A 21323-nucleotide genomic window follows, 5' to 3' on the forward strand; every position below is an offset into this window, starting at 1 on the left:
CCACCCGAAGCTCTGTCTGCCCGTGTCCCTGGTGTCAGTTCCCAGTCGGGGGGTCCCCTGAGCACGCGCTTTCCCCCACAGGAGCGGGATGCTTCCCAGTGAACTCGCACGGAGGTACGTGTGCTTGGGTCCACAGAAGGATGTCCACTGTGCGCTGTCATTGGTGGTGCCCGTTAGGCGTACACCGAGTGGCAGAATTACAGGGCGGTTGGTTTGGACTCGTGGGGGTAGTGGAGCTGAGCTGAGCAGTCTACTAGTGCTTTCATTTAGAGACAGAGCGATCGACGACCCAGACGGGCTGCCTTTGCAGGGCCAGCAGTGGTCAGGAAATGCTTCCGAGTAAGACAAGGCCTGTGCATTTGCCTATCACCCGGGTGGTTAAGTTCATGTTTCGGTTCACACTTGGGAACGTTTCTTTCATGGGGACCAACGGTCTCAAGGGTGCCAGGGACTCAGGAACTTGGCACACAGCGAATCTCGGTGAAGAGTTGGCTCTCTTCTGTCTGTTGTCTTTTCTTTTTTACAGAACCATATTTGTGAGTTCTTTAAGTCATTTCCTTCACCTCTGCACAAGAAGCCATCATATACTTTGTGCCTAATTCTGTATGTTCCTAGTAGAGCTCCATTCTAGTTTTTACATGATATTTAGCGCCATGGCTCAAGGTCATAGACCTGTGTTTCTTCTCTTCGAAATGTCTTTCTATAACCTGTAGACACCTTGCCTTTCAACCTCTGGGAAAACGCGACTTATCCTGGTTCTGTCTATATATTATGTATATAAGACACAAACTCTTAAAACACAGATAACTTCACAGTTTCTACTCTTTTAACTTTTTCATTCACAGTCATGCCAGTGGCGGTCATAGAGATATCGAGGAAATAGAGAGTTGAATAGAAAATAACCATAATATTCCCTGTGCCGGTAGTTCATTCGGTATTTACAGAAATTTCTGACAAACACAGCTTAGGTAAGTAGTGAGTGAGCCAATTAAGACTCTAGCTTTTAAGACTACATTTAGCTAATTCAATCGAAAGAGTTTCCAATCCCCAGTACTCCCAACTGCACCCTAACGAGAGTGAGTCACGTGTCTGCAGAGATGGGCGAAGCCGTGACCATTTTTATCTTCCTGTATCCTGAACATGAATAGATGAAAATTTTCAACTCTGGCATGTGCTCATGCAGTGTGTACTCATAGTGGTGTTTTCTGTCCTTAGAAATATCTTGTGAATCACTGTAGAGATGATGAGCTTAGAATAGACTAGTCCAGGTTTTTGTTTCCTTATGGTAATAATATCTAAGCCTAAAGTTGTTCTCTTTAGGGGGAGGCCATTTCAATCATTTTCTTATTTGTCTTCATATTACAGGGTTTCAGGCAAAGTTTTCAGTTCAGATCTTGTATATTGACATGACATTTTCATCCTGTTCAACAGCAACGAAATCCAACAACAGACCTTAATATAACATTTGTTTTAAAAAAAAAAAGACTTCATTTGTTTTTTTAAGAAAAGAGGCTCAACTCATTTTACCAAGCGCTCCCTTTTCTAGGGCAAAGGTCATTGCCATTTGCCAACACCGATGTGACTTTCCAGTTTTCAAGAGCAGCCGTGGCCACTTTTAGAAAAGGGAACAAAGATGGGTTTCGCACATTAGGTTTTCACCTCATTTGTCTGCAGTGCATGTGTGTTCGTCCCCTTCCTCGATCTCCATTTCCATCCAGCTCCCAAAGCTAGAGCTTCCCAGGACCTGTCTCAGAGACTAAACCCTGGGCTTCCCCTCAGCTTGGTGTCAGGAAGCTGAGCTGTGGCCTCACCTGTCCCAGTGTTTCCCGTAGTGACCTGTCTGCCATTAACTCTGGCATCCGCAGAAAAGCCATATTGAGGAGAAGCCCCCCACCCCACCCCACCGCAGCACATTTTGCACAGTGATATCAAAAATGAGCCTCTGCCATTGATACTGGGTGGGGTGGGAGAGGCAGGTTCCCAAATGATCCGCAGCCTTTCCAGTTTAAAAGTCAATGAAAAGAGCGAAAATGAATTAGCGTTCTCTCGTGGGACCTGTACGTGTGTGTCAGGACAAGTAGTTGGAAGATTTTCTCTCTCACTTCCTGGCTAAAGCTTGAGTCTGAAGCTGGATGCCAACCCAGTTTCCGCTAATTATTGCTATTGTGATGGAAAGAAGTGTGTGTGTGTGTGTGTGTGTGTGTGGGAAACCCCATGGATGCTGCCGGATTTGTTTTGAACAAACTGCAAGTGAACGTCACTGTGAGAACGGGGAGCTCCTTGCCAGACAGCGTATTTTGCAGCTGGGAGCAGCTGCACTGATGTGCATGATGACGATTTGTCCAGTTAAGACCCAGTAGTTGGTCCTGGAGCAGCTGGATTTCCCCCCCCCTGTTTTCCCTCCAGTTTCCAAGTTTTATATACCGTTTCCGTAAAGCCGAAAGGTTCTGGATTTATCTGGAAACGGTTACCTTGGTTTTAGTTTTGCCCATGTCTAGAGTTAGGTTCAGCTTGCAGGCTCTCTTAGCAGAGATGTGTTCAGGACCCGAGCTGTTCCAGTCGTCACGGCTCGCCCCTCCCGCAGACTTGACTGGGCACTAAGAGTGGTGAGATGTCTGCCTGTGGCCAGATGGGTGTTTCCATGGTATGTTAAAATGCACAGTCAGTTGGAAGAAAAAAAGTGTGAATGAATAAAAAGAAAATGAACAGTATCGTCATAAACTGGCACTTAAGAGTCTGTCTGAACACTGAGGGGAAAATGAGTTGTTGAGGACACACTTTTACTGGTTCCTGTGCAGAATGTGGGGGATCTTCCACCTGTGAGACTGTTCCCTAACACCCACAAATGCCCGAAGCCCATTCTGAGTTAAAAAAAAAAAGCCATATGTTAAAAACAGTAACCCTATAATATCCTTAAAGGAGAAAAAAAATCGTATTTCTTAACTATTGCTGTTGTGGCATCTTATACAAATATTTGTCTAGCATATTAGTAACTTAATCTTTAGGGCCATGTGTTTGTTGTGTATAAATGTGTCCAATCTTGTCTTTTTAAAAATTTTTTTCTTTATGTTTATTTATTGCATGAAACCTGTGGTCAATGCAAATCAGTGACCTTGATGTCTTTGAAATTTCCAATGTATTTTTAATATGTAGGAGATGTAATCAACTTGCATTCCAGTGAACAGCACTTTAAAAAGACATTTAACACTGACCATTAAATGGATATAAGACTCCGGTTGTCTTGATGCTGATGTTGTGTTGGAGTTGAGTTTTCCCGTTAAGTTATTACTGTTATCTACGTGTGCCTCAGTGCTTCCTGATGACCTTCACCTGTCAGCGTGGTTTTCCCATGCCTACAGTGAAGCTGTTTCTCTCCTGTTCGTGCTCTTGGCTATCGGTCATTGTCCTCTTCCCAGAGACTTGCACAATAACTGTTTGCTTATCGTATGTGAAATGGCAAGATCCTACCGCTGCTGTCACACCTGGGTTTGGGCGCAGGACACACATCTTTCCGGCAGATGACTCAAGCGAGGGCGTGCTGCGTGGCAGGTTGTCCTGCAGGGAAAAAAGTTCAGGGTCAGTGAGTGAGCGTTTCTTCCGTTTCACACCGGGAACCATGCAGAAAACCTCCAGGCTGCGAGCAAAATTTTGGGTGATTTAGTCCTGGTACTTATTTCTCCCCAAATTGGCCCTAGGATTTGTAAAAGTGAAGCTTCCTATCCCTCCCTGATTTTGCTTCAGTTGTACCAACAGACTGAATAGTTTTGAATTGGGATCTCGGCTCAGTCAGCTCTGAGCAGCCTGCAGCCAAAGAGAACGTGTTTGCAGACTGGGCATTCATTGATTGCCTCTGAAAACAAGCAGCGGTTTGATTTGCCTGCCGTGGATTTAAATACATCTTCAGGTAACCATTTGCCTTATAGGTGTATTTTATTGTTAGGATGATACTTAATAATTGATTAGAAACTGTTTTGTTTTTCATTTTTTGGTCTTTTTTTTTTTTTTTGCACTTTGTTATGGACCTATCATGAAATAGGTTTATTCTTAAATTGCATACTTGGCTAATGTCCTAAATGTAGGCATCTTATGTGGTACTATAACCTATGAATAAAGATATGTTCCCTAATCAGGTCCTTATATTTTTTCATTAACTGTACATGAAGAAAATATGTTACAAATGATGCATCATATATAAATATATATATTATAGAGTACATATTAGAGACTGACTATTATTCATTTAAGAAGTCATTATTCTTGAGGCCCTACCTCAAAGTTTGTATTTATGTATACAAATGCAATTTACTGTACTATATATTTGCTTCTTATATACGGATATAAATTAGAATTTATCTTAATGTATGAGTTCACAAAACCCTAAATAAACGTCAGTGTTTAAAACACGATGATCACAGTGTTGTGTCTATTGCAAGCCCATCACTCACACTCGTTTCTTTCTTAACAAATGGCCTTCAGGTGCCTCCAGGATTAATCAGTTTTGCTGGGAGAAAGCTAGAACAAAAATGGAAAACTGCCCTCCTGGGTAAATAAGATGTGCACTGCCGAAGAAACAAATATTAAATTGTCATAGTCTTAATGATCAGAATTACACTATTGTTTGCTGAATTATTGATTACCCCTTATAGCAGGGGTCGAGAACTTATGGCTTGTGAGCCAGATGTGGCTCTTTTGATAGCTGCATCTGGCTCGCAGACAAATCTTTAATAAAAAATAATAATAACGTTAAAAATATAAAACATTCTCATGTATTACAATCCATTCATTTCCTACCACTCATGTTCATGGTTGCAGGTGACTGGAGCCAATCACAGCTGTCCTCTGGAACAACACCTAATTTTTATTGGATAATGCATAAAGTATAGGGGTCATTGTATGGCTGTCACGGAATTACATTTTAAAATATGTGGCGTTCATGGCTCTCTCAACCACAAAGGTTCCTGACCCCTGCCTTATAGGGAAGGACAGGGAGGGAGGGACAGGATCGATAGAGGGACCGGGCAAGTTAAATGCTCAGGTGTTTTTGTGATCACATTGTCAGTCTTCAACACCACTTGACTTCAGCAAACATGTACACAGATCCTGCATTGGATTCGATCCCAGGCAAAACCAAATTAAAAAAATAAAACAGTCCTAGATCTCAAGGAACCCAGAAACTGGTCGTAAGACTATTCCTATGAAACAGACATACAAATCAGTAAGTGCCATCTCACCCCTTTTAAGTGGATGGAACCGCCAGGTTTCCTGCCCGGAGATGGGGCCTGAGCTCTGGTGTCATGTGTAGGGACTGGCGACTGGGCATTGCTGTCTGACCATGTCCACCCCAGAGCTTGATTCTGCTCTCCTCAAGTGAACATAGCACACTCACAACCACGAGCTGGACCACCTTTGGTGGAAAAAGAATGCCCTCCCAAACTGATGTTGAGAAACCACAAGCTAATAAGATCATGCATGTCCATCCTGTGGAAATGAGACTTCCACCCACACCGAGGCTTGTTCGTTACACAGCGCTTGGGCGGGCAAACTGAGCGGCCTTGCTGAACTCAGTGTAAACTTACATCGAAAGAGGCAGAAGGGAGGCCCTGGCCAGTTGGCTCAGTGGTAGAGCGTCGGCCTGGCGTGCAGAGGTCCCGGGTTCGATTCCCGGCCAGGGCACACAGGAGAGGCGCCCATCTGCCTCTCCACCCCTTCCCCTCTCCTTCCTCTCTGTCTCTCTCTTCTCTTCCTGCAGTGAGGCTCCATTGGAGCAAAGATGGCCCGGGTGCTGGGGATGGCTCCTTGGCCTCTGCCCCAGGCGCTAGAGTGGCTCTGGTCACGGCAGAACAACGCCCCGAAGGGGCAGAGCATCGCCCCCTGGTGGGCGTGCCGGGTGGATCCCGGTCGGGCGCATGCGGGAGTCTGTCTGACTGTCTCTCCCCATTTCCAGCTTCAGAAAAATACAAAAAAAAAAAAAAAAGAACCCAAATAAAGAAAGAGGCAGAAGGGCACTTCGTGGGGTCAGAGTGCAGTGCTGGCTATCACTCTCGATTTCCTTCCTAAGATCCCTTTTCTCAGTTGTATTTTCTTTTAACTTTTTATTTGGAAAATTCTCAAGCATCCATACAAGTGGAGAGTATAATGAGCTCCCACATCCATGTTACTCAGTTTCAAAAAACTAACAACTCATGTCCAAGTTCATTTCATTTATCCCTCTCCCCATGCTGAATGGAGACTGTTTCTTTGGAGTATATCCAAATAGGTTCCAGATAACATGGAATTTCACTTCAAAATCTTCTGTTGTGTGCATATGTGTTTATGTTAATATCTCTTACCTATTGATATTTCTTATTTAAAAATTTTTAAATTACAATTAACGTTCAATATTATATTAGTTTCCAGAATACAGCAAAATGGTTAGAGATTGGCCCTGGCCAGTTGGCTCCATGGTAGAGCATCTGCCTGGCATGTAGATGTCCTGGGTTCAATTCCCATTCAGGGCACACAGGAGAAGCGCCCATCGCTTCCCAACCCCTACCCCTCTTGCTTCTCACTCTCCACTCCCTCTCATCCCCTTCTGCAGCCATGGCTTGATTGGAGCAGGTTGGACCTGGGTGCTGAGGATGGCTCCATGGCCTCCACCTCAGGTGCTAAAAAGAGCTTGTTGCTGAGCAATGGAGCAACACCCCAGATAGACAGAGCATTACTCCCTAGTGAGCTTGCTGGGTGGATCCCCGTCAGGGCACACATGCAGGAGTCTATCTTTGCTTCCCCTCCTCTCACTGAATAAAAAAAAAAAGGTTAGACATTTATATAACATACAAAGTGATTCCCTAATTCAGTCTGGACCCACCCTGCCCCATACATAGTTATCACAGTATTATTGACTATATTCCCTATGCTGTACTTTACATTCCTGTGTGTGTGTATTCCTTTTAAATAGTTCTTCTCTCCCTAACTGGGGATGATGACAAAATGTGGGACACTTTAAGGTCGCACATCGATAGCAGGACCAACCTGCTCTGGGCAGTCAGAGAGGGGCCCAGGGGTCTGTCAGGAAGGAGACAGACTTTCGCTGTGCAGTCTTCCATCTTGTTTTCGCTTATTTAGCAACAGTCCCCCCTCAGGACTTGCAGCTGTGTTCTTACTCCTGCCGCCTTTGATTCTTCTCTGCTTTTGTTGGTGCTTCCTTCCTCCTCCTTCCCAGACATCCCTCCTGGAACTGCAGACTCAGAATCTCACAGTTGCATAGAAGTCCAAGGTCATTTATCCCGGCATCTCTGATATATAAGTCCTTCTACAACAGTCTGTTTTGTGGGAACTGGATTTACAAAGAGATGCATGTGAGATGAGTAGTCTGTCTAAAGAGTTACTCTGGGGGCTCTTTACAATAGAAAACTCCTCCAGTGCCTTTAAAGCAGCTCATCTCGATAGAAATCAGGATCACATCTCCAATTCACTCTGTGAAACAGAGACCCATGTGTGGTTTGGGCCTCTCCTCTCTTGCCTTTTTGTGTAATCTGTAACTTTATGGGAATTTTGATATTACAAGTCATTTAACCCAGTCCTATTCCATTTCAGGAAACTTCTTCAGATGCTTGTAGGATTCAGAAAAAAATAATGACGGGAATATAGCGTAGGTCCATACTGAAACAGAATCACATTTTCATCATTCATCGATCCATTCACTCATTTATTTCTCATGCTATATCCAGTGCCTCAATTATTTGTAGGTTTCTAGTATCTAACAGTTTGTGACACGTAGTAGATACTCAACGATGGCATTTTTTAATTGAGTAAATGTTGAGTATTGTCTGTACAACGGACATGTTACACGTGCAAGAAAAACATGAATAAGACTAGGTCTCTCCCTCCAGGTTACCCAGCGGGTGGGGTTTAAGACAGGTACACACATTGCTGTAATACACAGTGGAAAGAACTGAGGGCCACAGGAGGACTTAGGACAAGGACATACTGGGGGTGGGGTGGGGTGCAGAGGAAGAAATTTCTTCTGACTGTGAGAATTAGGCAGGACTTCATGGGATAGAGACAGGGGGAGGGTTTTAAGTGTGAGGAGGGTGTTAGGATCAGTGTTCCAAGTAGATGAAAGTAAATGTTGGCTTGGGGATAAGACAGACCACTTTAACTAAGAGTGATGAATGAAAGTGGAAAGTAGAGTATATGCTTGTGAGAAGTGAGAACGAAGGCTGGGAGGGTAGTGTAGAACTTGACAGTCAAATGCCTTCAATGCCAACATAAAGCATTTAGACGCTGCCTGACAGGCCACAGGGAACCAAGGCAGTTCCTGAATAGTGGAGAAAGATCTCCTAGGGGAGGCAGTGAGGCCGCCAGAGACAAAGTATATTGCTGGGTTCGAGGTCCAGCTCTGTTTCTTATCAACACAGTCTCAGTTCTCTCATTTGTAAAGCCGGGACAATTATACCCATCTCACAGAGTTGCTGTGAGGATTAAATGGGAATTTGTATATGAAAATTTAACACCACAGGTAAATGTCAGGTGTTTATCGTTAGAGCCAGCTCTGTGCATTTGGAATATCGACCTGGTCTTGGTGTCCAGGACAGACTGCAGTAGGGAGAGACTTGAGGCAACAATACTGGTTTGTGCAAAAAACCAGCCTTTTCAAAATGTTAGACATGAACTCCAAGACACCAGGTCATGAATCTGGAAGTATAGGAGTTCTTTAGCAGGTAATCTCTTTTCTGACTCATGTGACAGGGGCCACCGGGGGTTATATTTAAAATTTAACCATCAGCATGGAGATGACACCAGCTAATAGAAAGGACACGGCCGTGAGGTCAGAGCATGATCCTGGAGACACTGTCCGGCCTTGAGCTGCCATGTTAGTTTCTGGATGGTGGCAAAGACTCAGAGTCCCAAGGAGATGCTGGGGTTGGGGGAGGAGATCCCAGGGCTCTGAGCCTGGATAGTTTGTATCCCATTACTCAGTTCCTCCTGCCTTGTTCCCTCAGAAAGCAGAGGCTGAGGCACAGTCAGTTTGCACAGTTTGTCTCCAGACGGCCTGCTGTAGCCATCCCACACTGGTGTTAGGGACACGTGCCTGGGGAGAGTATGGGCCCTACGTTTAAGGTTGCATGAATTTACTCTTTCTTGGCTGAGGACTTTGAGACAGATCATATTTTAAAAAATTACTCTGTCCCACCTGCTCCAAAGTGGAGAACACTGCCGAGCGGGGCCCCTGCCGTCTCACCGTGCATTCTCTCTCTTTTCTTGCCCTTTTGCGAGTGCTCCATAACCCTCCACACCCTGTGTCTTGAGGCGAGGGTAAGAATTACAATGGACCTGCACCAGAGCAGTGTCGGCGTTTTGCGAACGGAGTGTTGTTGAGACTGTGTTTCTCTGAATTTTGCCTCCTCCCTTCCTCAGTCACATCTCTGACTTGAGCGCGGCTGTCCCCTCGCCAGAACGAGATATTTCGCAGCCCCCTTGCAGCCAGGTATGGCAGAGGGATGGCACTCCTTTGCCCTGCCACCCTGCGTCACAGCCAGGCTCTGTTCTCCTTGCGGGCGGGCGCCTTGCCTTTAACAGCATGTGAGCAGCGTGACAGTGCGCCAGTTTCGAGTCTCGATCTTAGGAGACCTGGCCTATTTTCACTTGCTCATCTGTGCCTCTGTGTGTGGTGAGATGAACTTGTCCTGGCTGGCGCCCTGGTCTAAGGAAGATGGAAGACAAGAGGGACTGAGTCACCTAACTGACACACAGACCTGCTGTGAGCTGTGGAATGAGCACAGCCACTCTGGCCCGGAGCAGGAGTGCCCGGCTGAGGACGGCCTGGGTGAGCTGAGTCCTGGCGAGCATGCGGGTATGTGATGATAAATGCCCCGTGATGTGCCGCTGGAATGCTGCGGAGGGGGTGTATACATCAGTGGTTAACAGATCCGCAGGGAGTGGCCATGTGACTAGCTTATGCTCCAGTGTAAGTGCCGTGGTACAGGGGACTCCTAGTCATGCTCTTCTCCCTCTCTTCACTCTCCTCCATGTTTGCTGCCTGGAATGTGGATGTAATGCCTGGGTACCAGCAGCCATTCAGACCATGAGGATAATAACTACATGCTGGGGGCGGGGGTGAAGCAGAGGTCTGGAAGGAGCCTGGCTCCCTGAGGACTTCACAGAGCCACCACATTCAACCTGCACTGCCCAGCTCCCGAATTCTTCCTCCTCAGAGAGAGTGAAACAGCTCTTCTTTCAGTTATTGTCATTTAAGAGTTTTTCTGTTATGTGAAGCCAGATAGAATTTTTACTCAGATAAGTAATAAAAAAAACTGGGATGACTGAAAGGAGGCCCAGGGAACTACTAAAAAAATGCCGGAGACTTGAATGTCCTCTTGTTGGTGAGGACAGTTTTTGTGGCCCATGACTCTGGAAAGTAGTCTATTGTAAAAGCATTGGAAAGAACTATTTCTGTTTTATGGAGATGGACAGAGCCAGTCTCACGGATTGATGTCATAGGTTGTTGCCTACAGTAACTGGAGCAGGCTCTCCCTATTTGAAATCTCTCTCCCACTGCACCGCCATGTGGCTTGAAACCCGCCCACCGCGTGTTCACTGCCTTGGGCCAACAGGCCTGTGCAAGGGAGCTGTCCTTTAATGAGGAATGGCCAATCTCTTCTAGCTCAGTGTCAGCATAAAGGGATACCTTCCTCCTAATTTTAGGAGGAAAAACACCCCAAACCCAACCTTGGGCATGTACTTTGTGGGCAGTCCAGGACCATTGGGCAATAGATAGAAGGACCTATATGGAGGACAGTTTGACAGTTGACCAAGGGGGTCATCTCTTCCCCACACTTTTGGTTTCCATGGTGAGAGATTTTCCTTAAACACTGCTGGTCTCTTACCACACTCCCTACTCTCTCACTCCTATGGAAGAAGGAGATGGCCATTGGTCCTCATTTCTCAGTGAGTTCCCTGTCACTTTCTCTCTTCGTCCAGATCCGGGGGAGCAGATGCCTGTGCTGGGGCCCAGCCTGGAGGGAGGGCAGCCGGCCATTTCCGTCTGGCTCTCACGTTAGGCTGTACTCTTCCAACACGGTCTATACTCCGAAATGGGGTGCGGGGCCCCTGCTCTTTTATTTCTCGGTCGGTCAGAACTCATGCAGGGAACAGGGCGGCTCCTGACTGGGCTCCCACGGACCGCAACAACGAGACTGGATTCACAGGTTTCACCCCCGGAGAAGCAACAGAGCTTGGCATTTACGGACACACAGATTGTGCTGATATGCTGCCTGGGTGTGAAGCTTGGGCCAAGAGCTTGTTCAGGAAATAGCTCAGTCTCCATATCTGTAAAACAGGTATAAAAATCCCACCTACCTGAGTGGGTTGTTCTGAGGACCAAGTCCACAGTAGCACCGAGAGTAGAACCCACACACAGTTGCACTTAATAATGGAACCCTTCTTTCTTTTCCAGCCAGAGTGGGTGGGACGAGGCCAGCTTCCAGGACTTGTCGGAGGGCAGTGCCTCCCCCAGGCTATGCCAATGACCAACACGTGCTCACGCAGCACTTAACAAAACCTGGATACGTGTACCTTGGCTCTTGTCATCAGAAACTGGAAACTCACCTAAGATTGTTGATGCTACGGATTAGGAGGGTTTCATCCAAAGAGTTATGAGATGCCTTTATCTCTATGTCTGTGTAGATTTTTCTGTTTGTCTTCCTGCATATTTATACCTACCTTTGTTCTAAGAAGTGTGTGAAGCTATAAGACAGAAGGACAGTCGTTAACTTAGGAAAATACGAGTCCTTCTAATTTGGATGTCATTGAAGTTGATTGTAGTAGTAATTGGAGTCGAGAATACATTTTTCACATAGAACTCATACATTCGTATAAACACAGAGGTACATGCAGATACATTCATTCAACCCCTCTTTATGATTGCACGTACGTTTCAGGAGATGAACATACCCATCCCGGCCAGGCTTGCGCAGTTCCTCAGCCTCGGGCCTGCTGTGTTTGTGAGGGGAACTTGGGTGTGTTTGCACTTCCCCGGGCTCTGCCAGCACTTTGCCCTGTTATTTGTTTCCTCGAGCTGCCATAACAAAGCACCGCAAACCAGAAGGTTTAAAACAGGAGAAACTTAGTAGCTCACAGTACTGGAGGCCAGAAGTCTGAAACGAAGCTGTTGGCAGAGTCCCGCTCGCTCTGAAGCCTCTTGGGGAGGACCCTTCCTGGCCTCTTCCAGCTTCTGGTGGCCCAGGCACACTGTGGTCTGCAGCTGTGGCACTTCTGTGTCTGCCTTTGTCGTCACATGGTGTCTCCCTGTGTGTCCCTGTCTTCCCATGGCATTTTCCTCTTCTTATAAGGACACCAGTAGTATTGAAATTAAGGCCCACTAATGGCCTCATCGTAACTGGATTATAGCTGCAAAGACCGAATTTCCAAGTCAGGTAAGGTACTGGGAGTTAAGACTTTAACATACATATATTTTTTTTTTTTGGGGGGAGGCACAGTCTGATCCATAGCAGCACTATCCTGTCATTATCCCCACCCCCAGTTTGACAAGAAAACTTGTGCGTTCACAATGGGAATGTAGTTGAAAGGCTGTTTGGACAAAGGCCAGTGGCTTAGGAAGGGGGACTGGAGGATGGTAGATGAGATGGGGAATTTCTCAGCCTTGGCACTGCCTCTCTCTCATGAATTTAGTTTGAATCTTAAAAGGGAGTTTTTCTTCCTTTTCTGTTGTGGAATTTACTGCCCCACGTAGAGTCAGCAATGGAGCAGCTCTGGGGGCCAGTGGGACGAGGCCGTCATCGGGAAGACCAATGACAGTGTCATTCTCCACGCTGCTCCCCAGGAGAGTGTGCATCGCTTCATGCAACAAGCACTTAGTGAGCTCCTGGCGTGTGCCAGTCCCGGCCCAGGTGGCGAGATACAGTGGTGAGCAAGCAAGACACAAACACTACTCTTGTGGAGCTTACAGTATATTGGGGAGACCATAAATGTCAATGGTTAAAGAATTATTTCAGAGACTAATCAGCACTATGAAAAATAAAGCAAGGTCAGGGGACAGAGAGGGACAGGGTAAAGTGAGAAGCTTTTTTAGGCAGGGTCTCCCAGAGGAGATGACATTTGAGCAGAGATTTGAGTCCTATAGAAAGTGAACCATACAAAGATTGTGGAGAGAGTGTTCCAGGTAAGAGGAAGAAGCGAGTGTAAAGACCTTGAGGATGGTATGAACTTGGAATGTTTGTGGACTAGTCTGGGGTGAGTGAGGGGAAGAGAGAGAAAGGTGGGAAGGTAAGCTGATATGTTTGGGTTTCTTCAAAATATGATGGAAAAGTGCAGAAGGAATCTGCACAGGAGTGAATCAGAACATGATCTGATGCATGTTTTAAAATGGAGACAATGGCTGCTGCTGGTGCGTTTGTGTGTGTGACTAAATTGTCAAGGGCAAGGGTAGAAGCAGAGAGAACCATTGGAGTCTAGGGCAGGAGCCCAAGGAGGAGACGTTGATGGGTGGAGGGAGGAGGGAGTAGGAAGGGTTGGTAAGAAGTGGTTGATTTGGGAATTTTCTTGAAGGTATCCTGACGGGGCTTGATGGCTTAGACATGGGGTATCAGGAAGGCAGGGCAGGGATGACCCTGGGGTATTTGGCTGGAGCCTCCGCTGAAGTCGGGTGCCCTCTCCTTAGAGAGAGTTTGGGAGGAGGGAAAAAATCAAAAGTCCTCATTTGGCCATAATTTTTTTTCAGGATCATTGAGGAAGTTTTTGAAAAACCTTTACTGAGATACAGTTGACATACCATAAAGTTCATCCATTTAAAATGTATGATTCAATGGCTTTTAGTATGTTGTGACTATCTGTGAGCTTTGCATCCATCACCACAATCAATTTCAGAACAGTTTCAGTACCCTCAGAATAAACTCTGCACTCCTTGGCCATCACCTGCTAATTCTTCATTTCATATAAATGGAGTCATATCCTATTATGTGGTCCTCTGTGACCGGCTTCTGTCACTTAGCATAATGTTTTCAAAGTTCATCTATGTTGTAGCATATTTTAGAACTTCATTTCTTTTTATTGCTAAATAATATTCTAATGTGTAAATATACCACATTTTATTTATGTATTCATCAGTTGATAAATGTTTGGGCTGTTTCTTCTTTTTGGCTATTATGAACAATACTACTATGAACATTGATGTACAGCTTAGTGTGTAGACATATGTTTTCATTTCTTTCTTATATATACCCAGAGTAGAATTGCTGGATCACGTGGTAACTTTGTTTGAAGAATCAGCAGTATATAAGGGTTCTAAATTCTCCATTTCTTTGTCAACATTTAATTATGTCTTTTTGACTGTAGCCATTCTAGTGGGTGTAAAGTGTGAAGTAATATCTCATTATAGTTTTGATCTGCATTTCTCAGATGGCTAGTGATGTTGAGCATCTTTACATGTGTTTATTAGTTACTTGTATATGTTTTTTAAAGAACTGTTTACTCAGAGCTTTTGCCCATTTTTAACTGTGCTGTATTTGTTTTTTACTATTGAGTTATAATAGTTTTTAATAAATACAAGTCTCCATTAGGTACATGACTTGCACACTTTTATTCTGTTCTGTGGTTTGTCTTTTTACTTCCTATGGTGTCCTTTGAAGTATGTACAGATGTTTTTAATTTTGATGATATATTACATTTCAGATTTCTAAATAATAATTGGTTATATAAGTCTGGGGTTCAAGTGGGAGGTTGGGGCAGGAGATAGACACCTGAGAATCATTCACATAGATAGTAGTTGGAGCCACCAGGCTGGTTGAGAACACGGAGGAGTGAGAGTGGCTGGAAGAGAAGGGGAGGGCTGAACCCTGGGGCTCCCTAGCCTTTAGCCATCAGGGGAAAAGAGACAAAGAGTGATCAAAGGAAGCTCCAGGCTCCTGGAAGAACCATGGAGGGAGGCATGCAGAAGGGCAGGGCAGACATGGGATATGGCATTGGGTAAACCAAGTCTCATTGCTTTTTCCACTGAGTACAGGTCCCATTACAATATCCCAACATGGAGCACAGCCATGCAGCCCCTTCATTGCCACTATAGAAATTGCCTGGCCAATGCTATGAAGGTGACCTTAGCCTAGCAGGTTGACACATTCAAACTCCCCACTCGAGAAATGCACTTATAGGAAGAGATTGAAGTACTTAGTTATCTAGGAAGATTTATGACCTTGTTGAGCTGAACTCTTGTTACTGTTAATGGGTGTGATGCTGCAAAGCTTTGACAGAACATATGTCTTGCTTTATTTTTTAATGGAACATGCTAAAAACCCCATCCCACAGGACCAACTAATTATACAGAGACTTCAAGACAGAGCTCTAGAGGTCTTACCCAGACCACATTTTCTCATTGTTGGGGTCACTGGGACTTTGAGGGATTCTGGGATTTCTGAGATCAATAAAAGGCCTTTCAAAGTGACAAAAGGCTGCTCCTGCTGAGGTATATTTAAAAACTGCAGAGGAGAGAGGGAGGGCTGCCTCTCTCAGCACACCATGGTTTCTGGTTGTCCCCATTCATGAGGCCTAACGGAACTTGAGGAATCCTGTTTTCTGCAAGATGTGTGATTTTAGTGTTAGCTTTAAATGTAGCACGTGCCAGGAAAGTGCCTGGGAAAAGCGCCGACTCTGTAATGAGAATACATCATCAAGGCAGGCAGATCCCTTCTGGGCTTGAGCTGAATCCCAGGAGACTTGGAAATTCATCTTAGTATTTTTTCTTTGTATTTTTCTGAAGTGAGAAGTGGGGAGGCAGAGAGACTCTTGCATGAGCCCGACTGGGATCCATCCAGCATGCCTATAGGAGGGCGATGCTCTGCCCATCTGGGGCGTTGCTCCATTGCAACCTGGAGCCGGAGCCATTCTAGCGCCTGAGGTGAGGCCATGGAGCCATCCTCAGTGCCCAAGACAACTCTGCTTCAATGTAGAGCCTTGGCTGCAGGAGGGGAAGAGAGAGACAGAGAGAAGGAGAGGGGGAAGGGTGGAGAAGCAGATGGGCGCTTCTCCTGTGTGCCCTGGCCAGGAATCGAACCGGGGACTCCACAAGCCAGGCCGACGCTCTACCGCTGAGCCCACTGGCCAGGGCTCATCTTAGTCTTGACATCAGTTTACCTCTCACTCTTGCAGCTCCACTCCTAGAGTGGGCAGCACTTTTTTTTTTTGCTGAACTTCTCTCCTTCTACCTCAGCTGTCAGGAGCTTGCATTTACCTGCTTGCTCTCTTTTTCATGTGCCAAAGGACCACAGTGTAAGGGGCCAAGTGGGACAGAGGCTTGCTGACAGAACTATCCAGAAAAATAGGGCAAAGGTCAGAGGAACATGCAGGTAAAACCTTCTCTCTTAATAAGCAGTGCTGCTAGTTTGGTGACTTCCAGTGGGGACCCCTGGAGTCGGAGTTATGTAGGGGTTAAGAGTATGGGAGGTGAGATGGGGTACCACAAGTCACAAAGGAGAGTTATTCCAAGAAGTTTCCCTCTCCTCCTTTCTGTCCCCTGTTGAGTTTATCAAAGGGGTAGTGTGAGCGCCCAGAGAGAGTGACCCAGTGTGAGCTAGCTGGGGAGCTTTAAATCATGTGGGGCTCATTGGGTATAAATCAGAGGTTCTTGTCATCTGATTTCATGACTTTGCATCTAGTTATAAATAGCATTCCTGAATGGAAGTGACACCGTCTAATCTGGGAACTCTTTATTGGGAAGGCCAGGGTCTGGAAGGGGGTCACAGAGACGGAGGAGGACTTCTCAACCTTGCCTGAACGTGGAAAACAAAGCCAAGCTTTTCTTGGAGTTGGGGTGGAGGGGTGGAGGGTCCGCAGGTGAGGCCAAAAAGTGACTATGAAAGCAGAATAGGGCTTTTGACAAAACCAACAAGAAAGTCACCCAGGAGGGAAAAAATGATTAGGAATTTCCCCTAAGTGGCAGCATTTGCCCTGCAGAACCGGAAGGTTTGCAAATAGGCTCCCCAGACCCCCACCATATCTGGCTCGGGCTCGGGGACCTTGATTCCGCACGCGCTGCCTCAGCGCCCTCTCGCTGGCCACCCTATACGTGTACCGGGTCAGAAGGCCCCCCAGAGAGGACAGAGAAGGTACAGGTGGTGAGCGGGGACTCAGCCATCACCCCTCGCGGGGCCCTAGGCGCTCCTCTCCACCCAGTTGCCTGAGCAAATCCCGACTAATTGTTTTCCCGAGAAGGGCGGGGCGCGCTCCCTAACACCTTCTGGGTCAGGGTTCTCCCCGGAAATAAGCCCACCCGCGAGGGCTCTGCGGTTCTTCGTCTCGGCTGTGATGAACTGTGGCAACTTCGGCAGCCCCCACCGCAGCGCCGAGACAGAGGCAGCGACGGTGGCAAGGCCAGCTTGTCTGGGCTGGAGTGCGTGAAGCAGAGAGAGTGCCTAGCGCCTCCACCTTGCTTTTGGCTGCGGGTCCCGGGACTCTAGCTCTGGTGCTCCGGGTAGTACCGGCTGCTGCGCCTGCAGCTTCGCGGGCAAAGGAGAACCCGACCACAGCGCGGAGCGCAACCTGCCGGAGTGGCCGAGCCCCGCGCTCCGCCCCAGCTCTGAGGCGAGCGCAGCCGCAGCTGGGGCCGGGGCCGGAGCCCGGTACAGTCACCGCCCGCCGTGGGGGGCGGGCTGGGGGCGGGGCGGCCGGGGCGGCCGTTCTGGGCGCGATCCCCGAGCGCAGCACCCGGCGCTGCCGATCCACCTCCCTCGCCGCCCGCTAGCAAGTTTGGCGGCTCCCAGCCCTGCGCGCCTTGGGATCAAGGCGCATTTCTTTCCTGCTGGATTCCGCGCGCCCTGTTTGGCGGGGACCCTCGGGAGCGATGTCGATGGATGCGATTTTAGTTGTGTGGTTCTGTATGTGCACCGCCAGGACAGGTAAGAACGGCTAGGGCAATCGGAGGGATATAGGGAATGGGGAAAGTCCCTCCACTGTGCCCAGCGCCCACACAAGCTTCGGGAGAGCCGGAGCCGAGCTCGGCGCTGGTCAGAGGGTGGGTGGTGCAGCGTAGATAGGTCCCTCAGATCTCTCTGCCCTGCTCCAGGGGAAAGGGGGAGAAGTGGTACTCCCAGGCTGGAGGATGCCCCTCAAGAGTGCCCCTTTCCGGGGGACATGGCTTCGCGGAGGCAGGAGTGAGGGGCGCGGCTGAGGGAGCGCACCGTGCCTCCTGCTGCTAGTAACTGCCTTCCTGGTGGAAACCCATCGCAGGGCGGGCCCACCAGCTTCACACCCCAGAACTTGAAAGGTGTGCTGGAAACCGCTCTCCCTGCGCCCCGCCGGCCAAGAAGGGGCAGCCGTGGGAGTCGCACCCGCAGAGGGAGCGCTCCGGCCGGCGGGCGCTGCCCCGACCCACGAGGGCGCGGCGCAGGGCGAGGGCTGCTGGTGAGCCCGGGTTTCCGCCCGCTCCTCTCGACCCCTCCTGACTCTTCCCAGGGGAACTCCGGGAGTATTTTATCCCGGCCCCCCTCCTGGTTCCCCTGTGCCCAAGGGTCGGATGTACATTTAACGTGTCACTGGAACGGTGGAGACAATCGGGGAGATTTTCTCAAGCTCCACGCTAGTTTTTCTTGCTCTAATTGCAGGCTGGGAGGGGGGTGGTGGAGGAGGATAATCGGTGTAATTTTCTGAAATCTTCACTTCGTTCTAGCTTCAGACACGCGGTCTGAGGACTCTAAGCGCATCTCCTGCCTTCGCTCTCTCCTGCCACCCTACCGCGAACCCCGTCCCCCTCGCCCCCGGAGGTGTGGAGACCCGCTGTCAGAAGGTTCCTCTGGGTAGAATAGGAAATTGGCAAAATTAGGGCTCTCTGATGAGGGACGGGTGTGAGTGTGGCGAGTTTTTATTCCTACTCCAGCCGGGCTCGGATTTCGCACCCCCAAACTGGGGTGTAGTCACTCCCTCTCCCTCTACCCCTTCCTCTCTCACCGCTCTGACCTCCCTTGCCCCCTTCCCAGGCTGGGCAGCCAGTTTATCCGAAGGGGACTGGGGCGAGGGGCCTGGTCTTGGCTGGCTCAGAGTGCCGTCTGCTCGCCCCCAGGCGCCTCTCACTGGCCGTGTGCCCCGTTAGCCCGCCCCGGGATACCGGAGTTGGGCATAGGCGATTCCTGCTGGCTCTTGCCTTTTTTTTTCCAGGATTGAGCGGGCAGCAGGTTTGCTTTTGCTTAATGGAATAGCATTGGGTGCGGACTTCTCCACGGACGAAAGGAACCTCTATCCCTTTCCTGTCTCCATCCGTGATTCCCAGCCCCTAGTCCAGCCTAGAATAGTTGCTGCTGCTTGAGTTCAGGCCCATCTTGGCTGCGTTAGTCTTTTAAAACGAAGAACAGACTGGGAGAAACGCGCCCCCTGAAGACGAGGACGCGCGAGGCTAGTGCAGAGCGTGGGCTCCCAGCCCTGTGCGCGGATAATCTAGTGCTGATGGGCATTTTCCAGAGGAACCCGAGAGAGAGAACGAGATGGGGGAGGGGGCAGCACACCGGACATTGCATATCCTCAGGTGCGCATCACCACCGAATATGCCTAACTCCCTTATTGTCATTACTACTTTGGAAAGTGGACAAGAGTGCCTCCATACCGGAGTGGAATGTGCGCCGGGCACACTGCCTGTGGGGACCTTTAAGAACACGGTTTTCCCCCTGCCCCACGCCAAGCTCCCTCACTCACATCTCGTAAAAATTCTGTTGTAGGGAAAAGTCACTCATGTATTTATTAATTCATTCCATAAACAGCTGAGTGTCTTGCTGGATGCCAAGACTGCTTATGCAAAGAGAAAACATCTAGTCCTAGACTCCCAGAAATGTACAGTTTAGCTGAGAATCTAGATAGAAACTGGGAAGCTTTTTTTTCTTTTTTACATGTATTGAGATAACATTGGTTAATAACATTGTATAGGTTTCAGGTGTACAATTCTAAAATCCATCACCTGAATGTTGAATTGTGCCCTCAGCACTCAAAGGCTAGTCTTCCAGCACCGTATAGTTGATCCACCTTTACCCTCCCTTCACCTTGCAAAGAACTTTATTCTTATTCTACAATTTGATGGGGAAGGGCTGGGAAAGAGGCAGGAGTGTTGGTTTGTTTTGAAGAAATACAGAGGAGCAATAGCAGGAATGAATTCTGGGGAGGTGTGGTGAGCGGTCAGGGAAGGCTTTTCTGGGGAGGCAGTTTTCCAGGTGGAGGAAGTAGGGACAGCGTCCCAGGCAGAGGGCGTGGCTCAGGCAAAGGAAGGGGAGCTGGAAGGGTCTGCCCCATGGGTTGTGGCAGCAGCTCAGGGAGCCTGGCTGTCTGGGCCACTAGGCACTCCTTGAACACCAGAGGCCACATGATTTTATTTTCCCCTTATAATTATTTTTTAATTAATTAATTTTAATGGGGTGACATTGATAAGTCAGGGTACATATGTTCAGAAAAAACATCTCTACGTTATTTTGCGTTAAATGTATAAATGTTTTTATACATTTGATTATGCTGCATTTCTATCACCCAAAGTCCAATTGTCTTCTGTCACCTTCTAAATGGTGTTCTTTGTACCCCTCCCCTCCCCCAACCCCTAGGCCGCATGATTTCTTCTGCAGAATCATCAGAAGAATCAAAGAGAAGGGGAGGGGGCTTATATCTCAATTCTTTCACTTAGAACTTATTACAGCTGGAGGGGATATGATTACCACTTTCTGGGGGCAGCCTCTTTGATTTTGCCCAGACTATCATTTCTGAGCAGAGGCTGGTTTGTGATTAGTTATCAAGATCCAAACAGCTGCCTGGAAAGTTTATTTGTCAAGTTGGGACAATTGTTGTCTGGGCTATTGCTATTAACAGTCCAGGATGAAATAAGTGTGTGGTGCACTTAGTGAGCTGCTCAGCTCTCACTGCCTTTTAGTGGAAATGAATAGATGATATCAGGCACATTTTAATTAAAGCAGCATTGCAGTGCAGTAGCAGTTACATATGAAAAGATCTAATGATAGGTGTCACAGGAAGCTGCTTCAATTGCCCATTGTTCAGAGAACTTGTTTTAGAGAATAAAGTGGAGTTGAGGTAGGAGGTGCTGGTCTCTAGTTCTTGGGTTGTTTTTTTTTTTTTATGGATGAAAAATAATTATGGGATTTCCAGGTACATTACTAATAATGAAAATGTAGAAGGCTAAAATAATAGCAGTAATACCACATAAGTTAATGAGCTTTCTCCAATGGATTGGAAGTGTGAATAATATAAAACTCAGTGGTTATTCCCCGTTGGCCTTCTGGCTTGTTTTAGTCAGCAACACGGGGTGGATGTAGCCCCAGGGAACAAGTGAATGCCATTTGCTGCCACCAGCT

General features: G+C 47.6%; 1 protein-coding gene across 2 annotated transcripts in view; it reads left to right on the forward strand.

Annotated features, from left to right (window-relative positions):
• Nucleotides 1-17701: 17701 nt before the first annotated feature.
• The window catches only part of NELL1 (neural EGFL like 1), an 854093-nt gene continuing 850471 nt past the window's right edge, over nt 17702-21323 (forward strand). For both annotated transcript variants that reach the window (XM_066251133.1, XM_066251134.1), the window contains exon 1: nt 17702-17885. In XM_066251133.1, the coding sequence (XP_066107230.1) occupies nt 17831-17885 (55 nt within the window). In that variant the 5' untranslated portion in view covers nt 17702-17830. The remainder of the gene's footprint in view (nt 17886-21323) is intronic.

Source organism: Saccopteryx bilineata, chromosome 1, assembly GCF_036850765.1.
Source record: "Saccopteryx bilineata isolate mSacBil1 chromosome 1, mSacBil1_pri_phased_curated, whole genome shotgun sequence".
NCBI lineage: Eukaryota > Metazoa > Chordata > Mammalia > Chiroptera > Emballonuridae > Saccopteryx > Saccopteryx bilineata.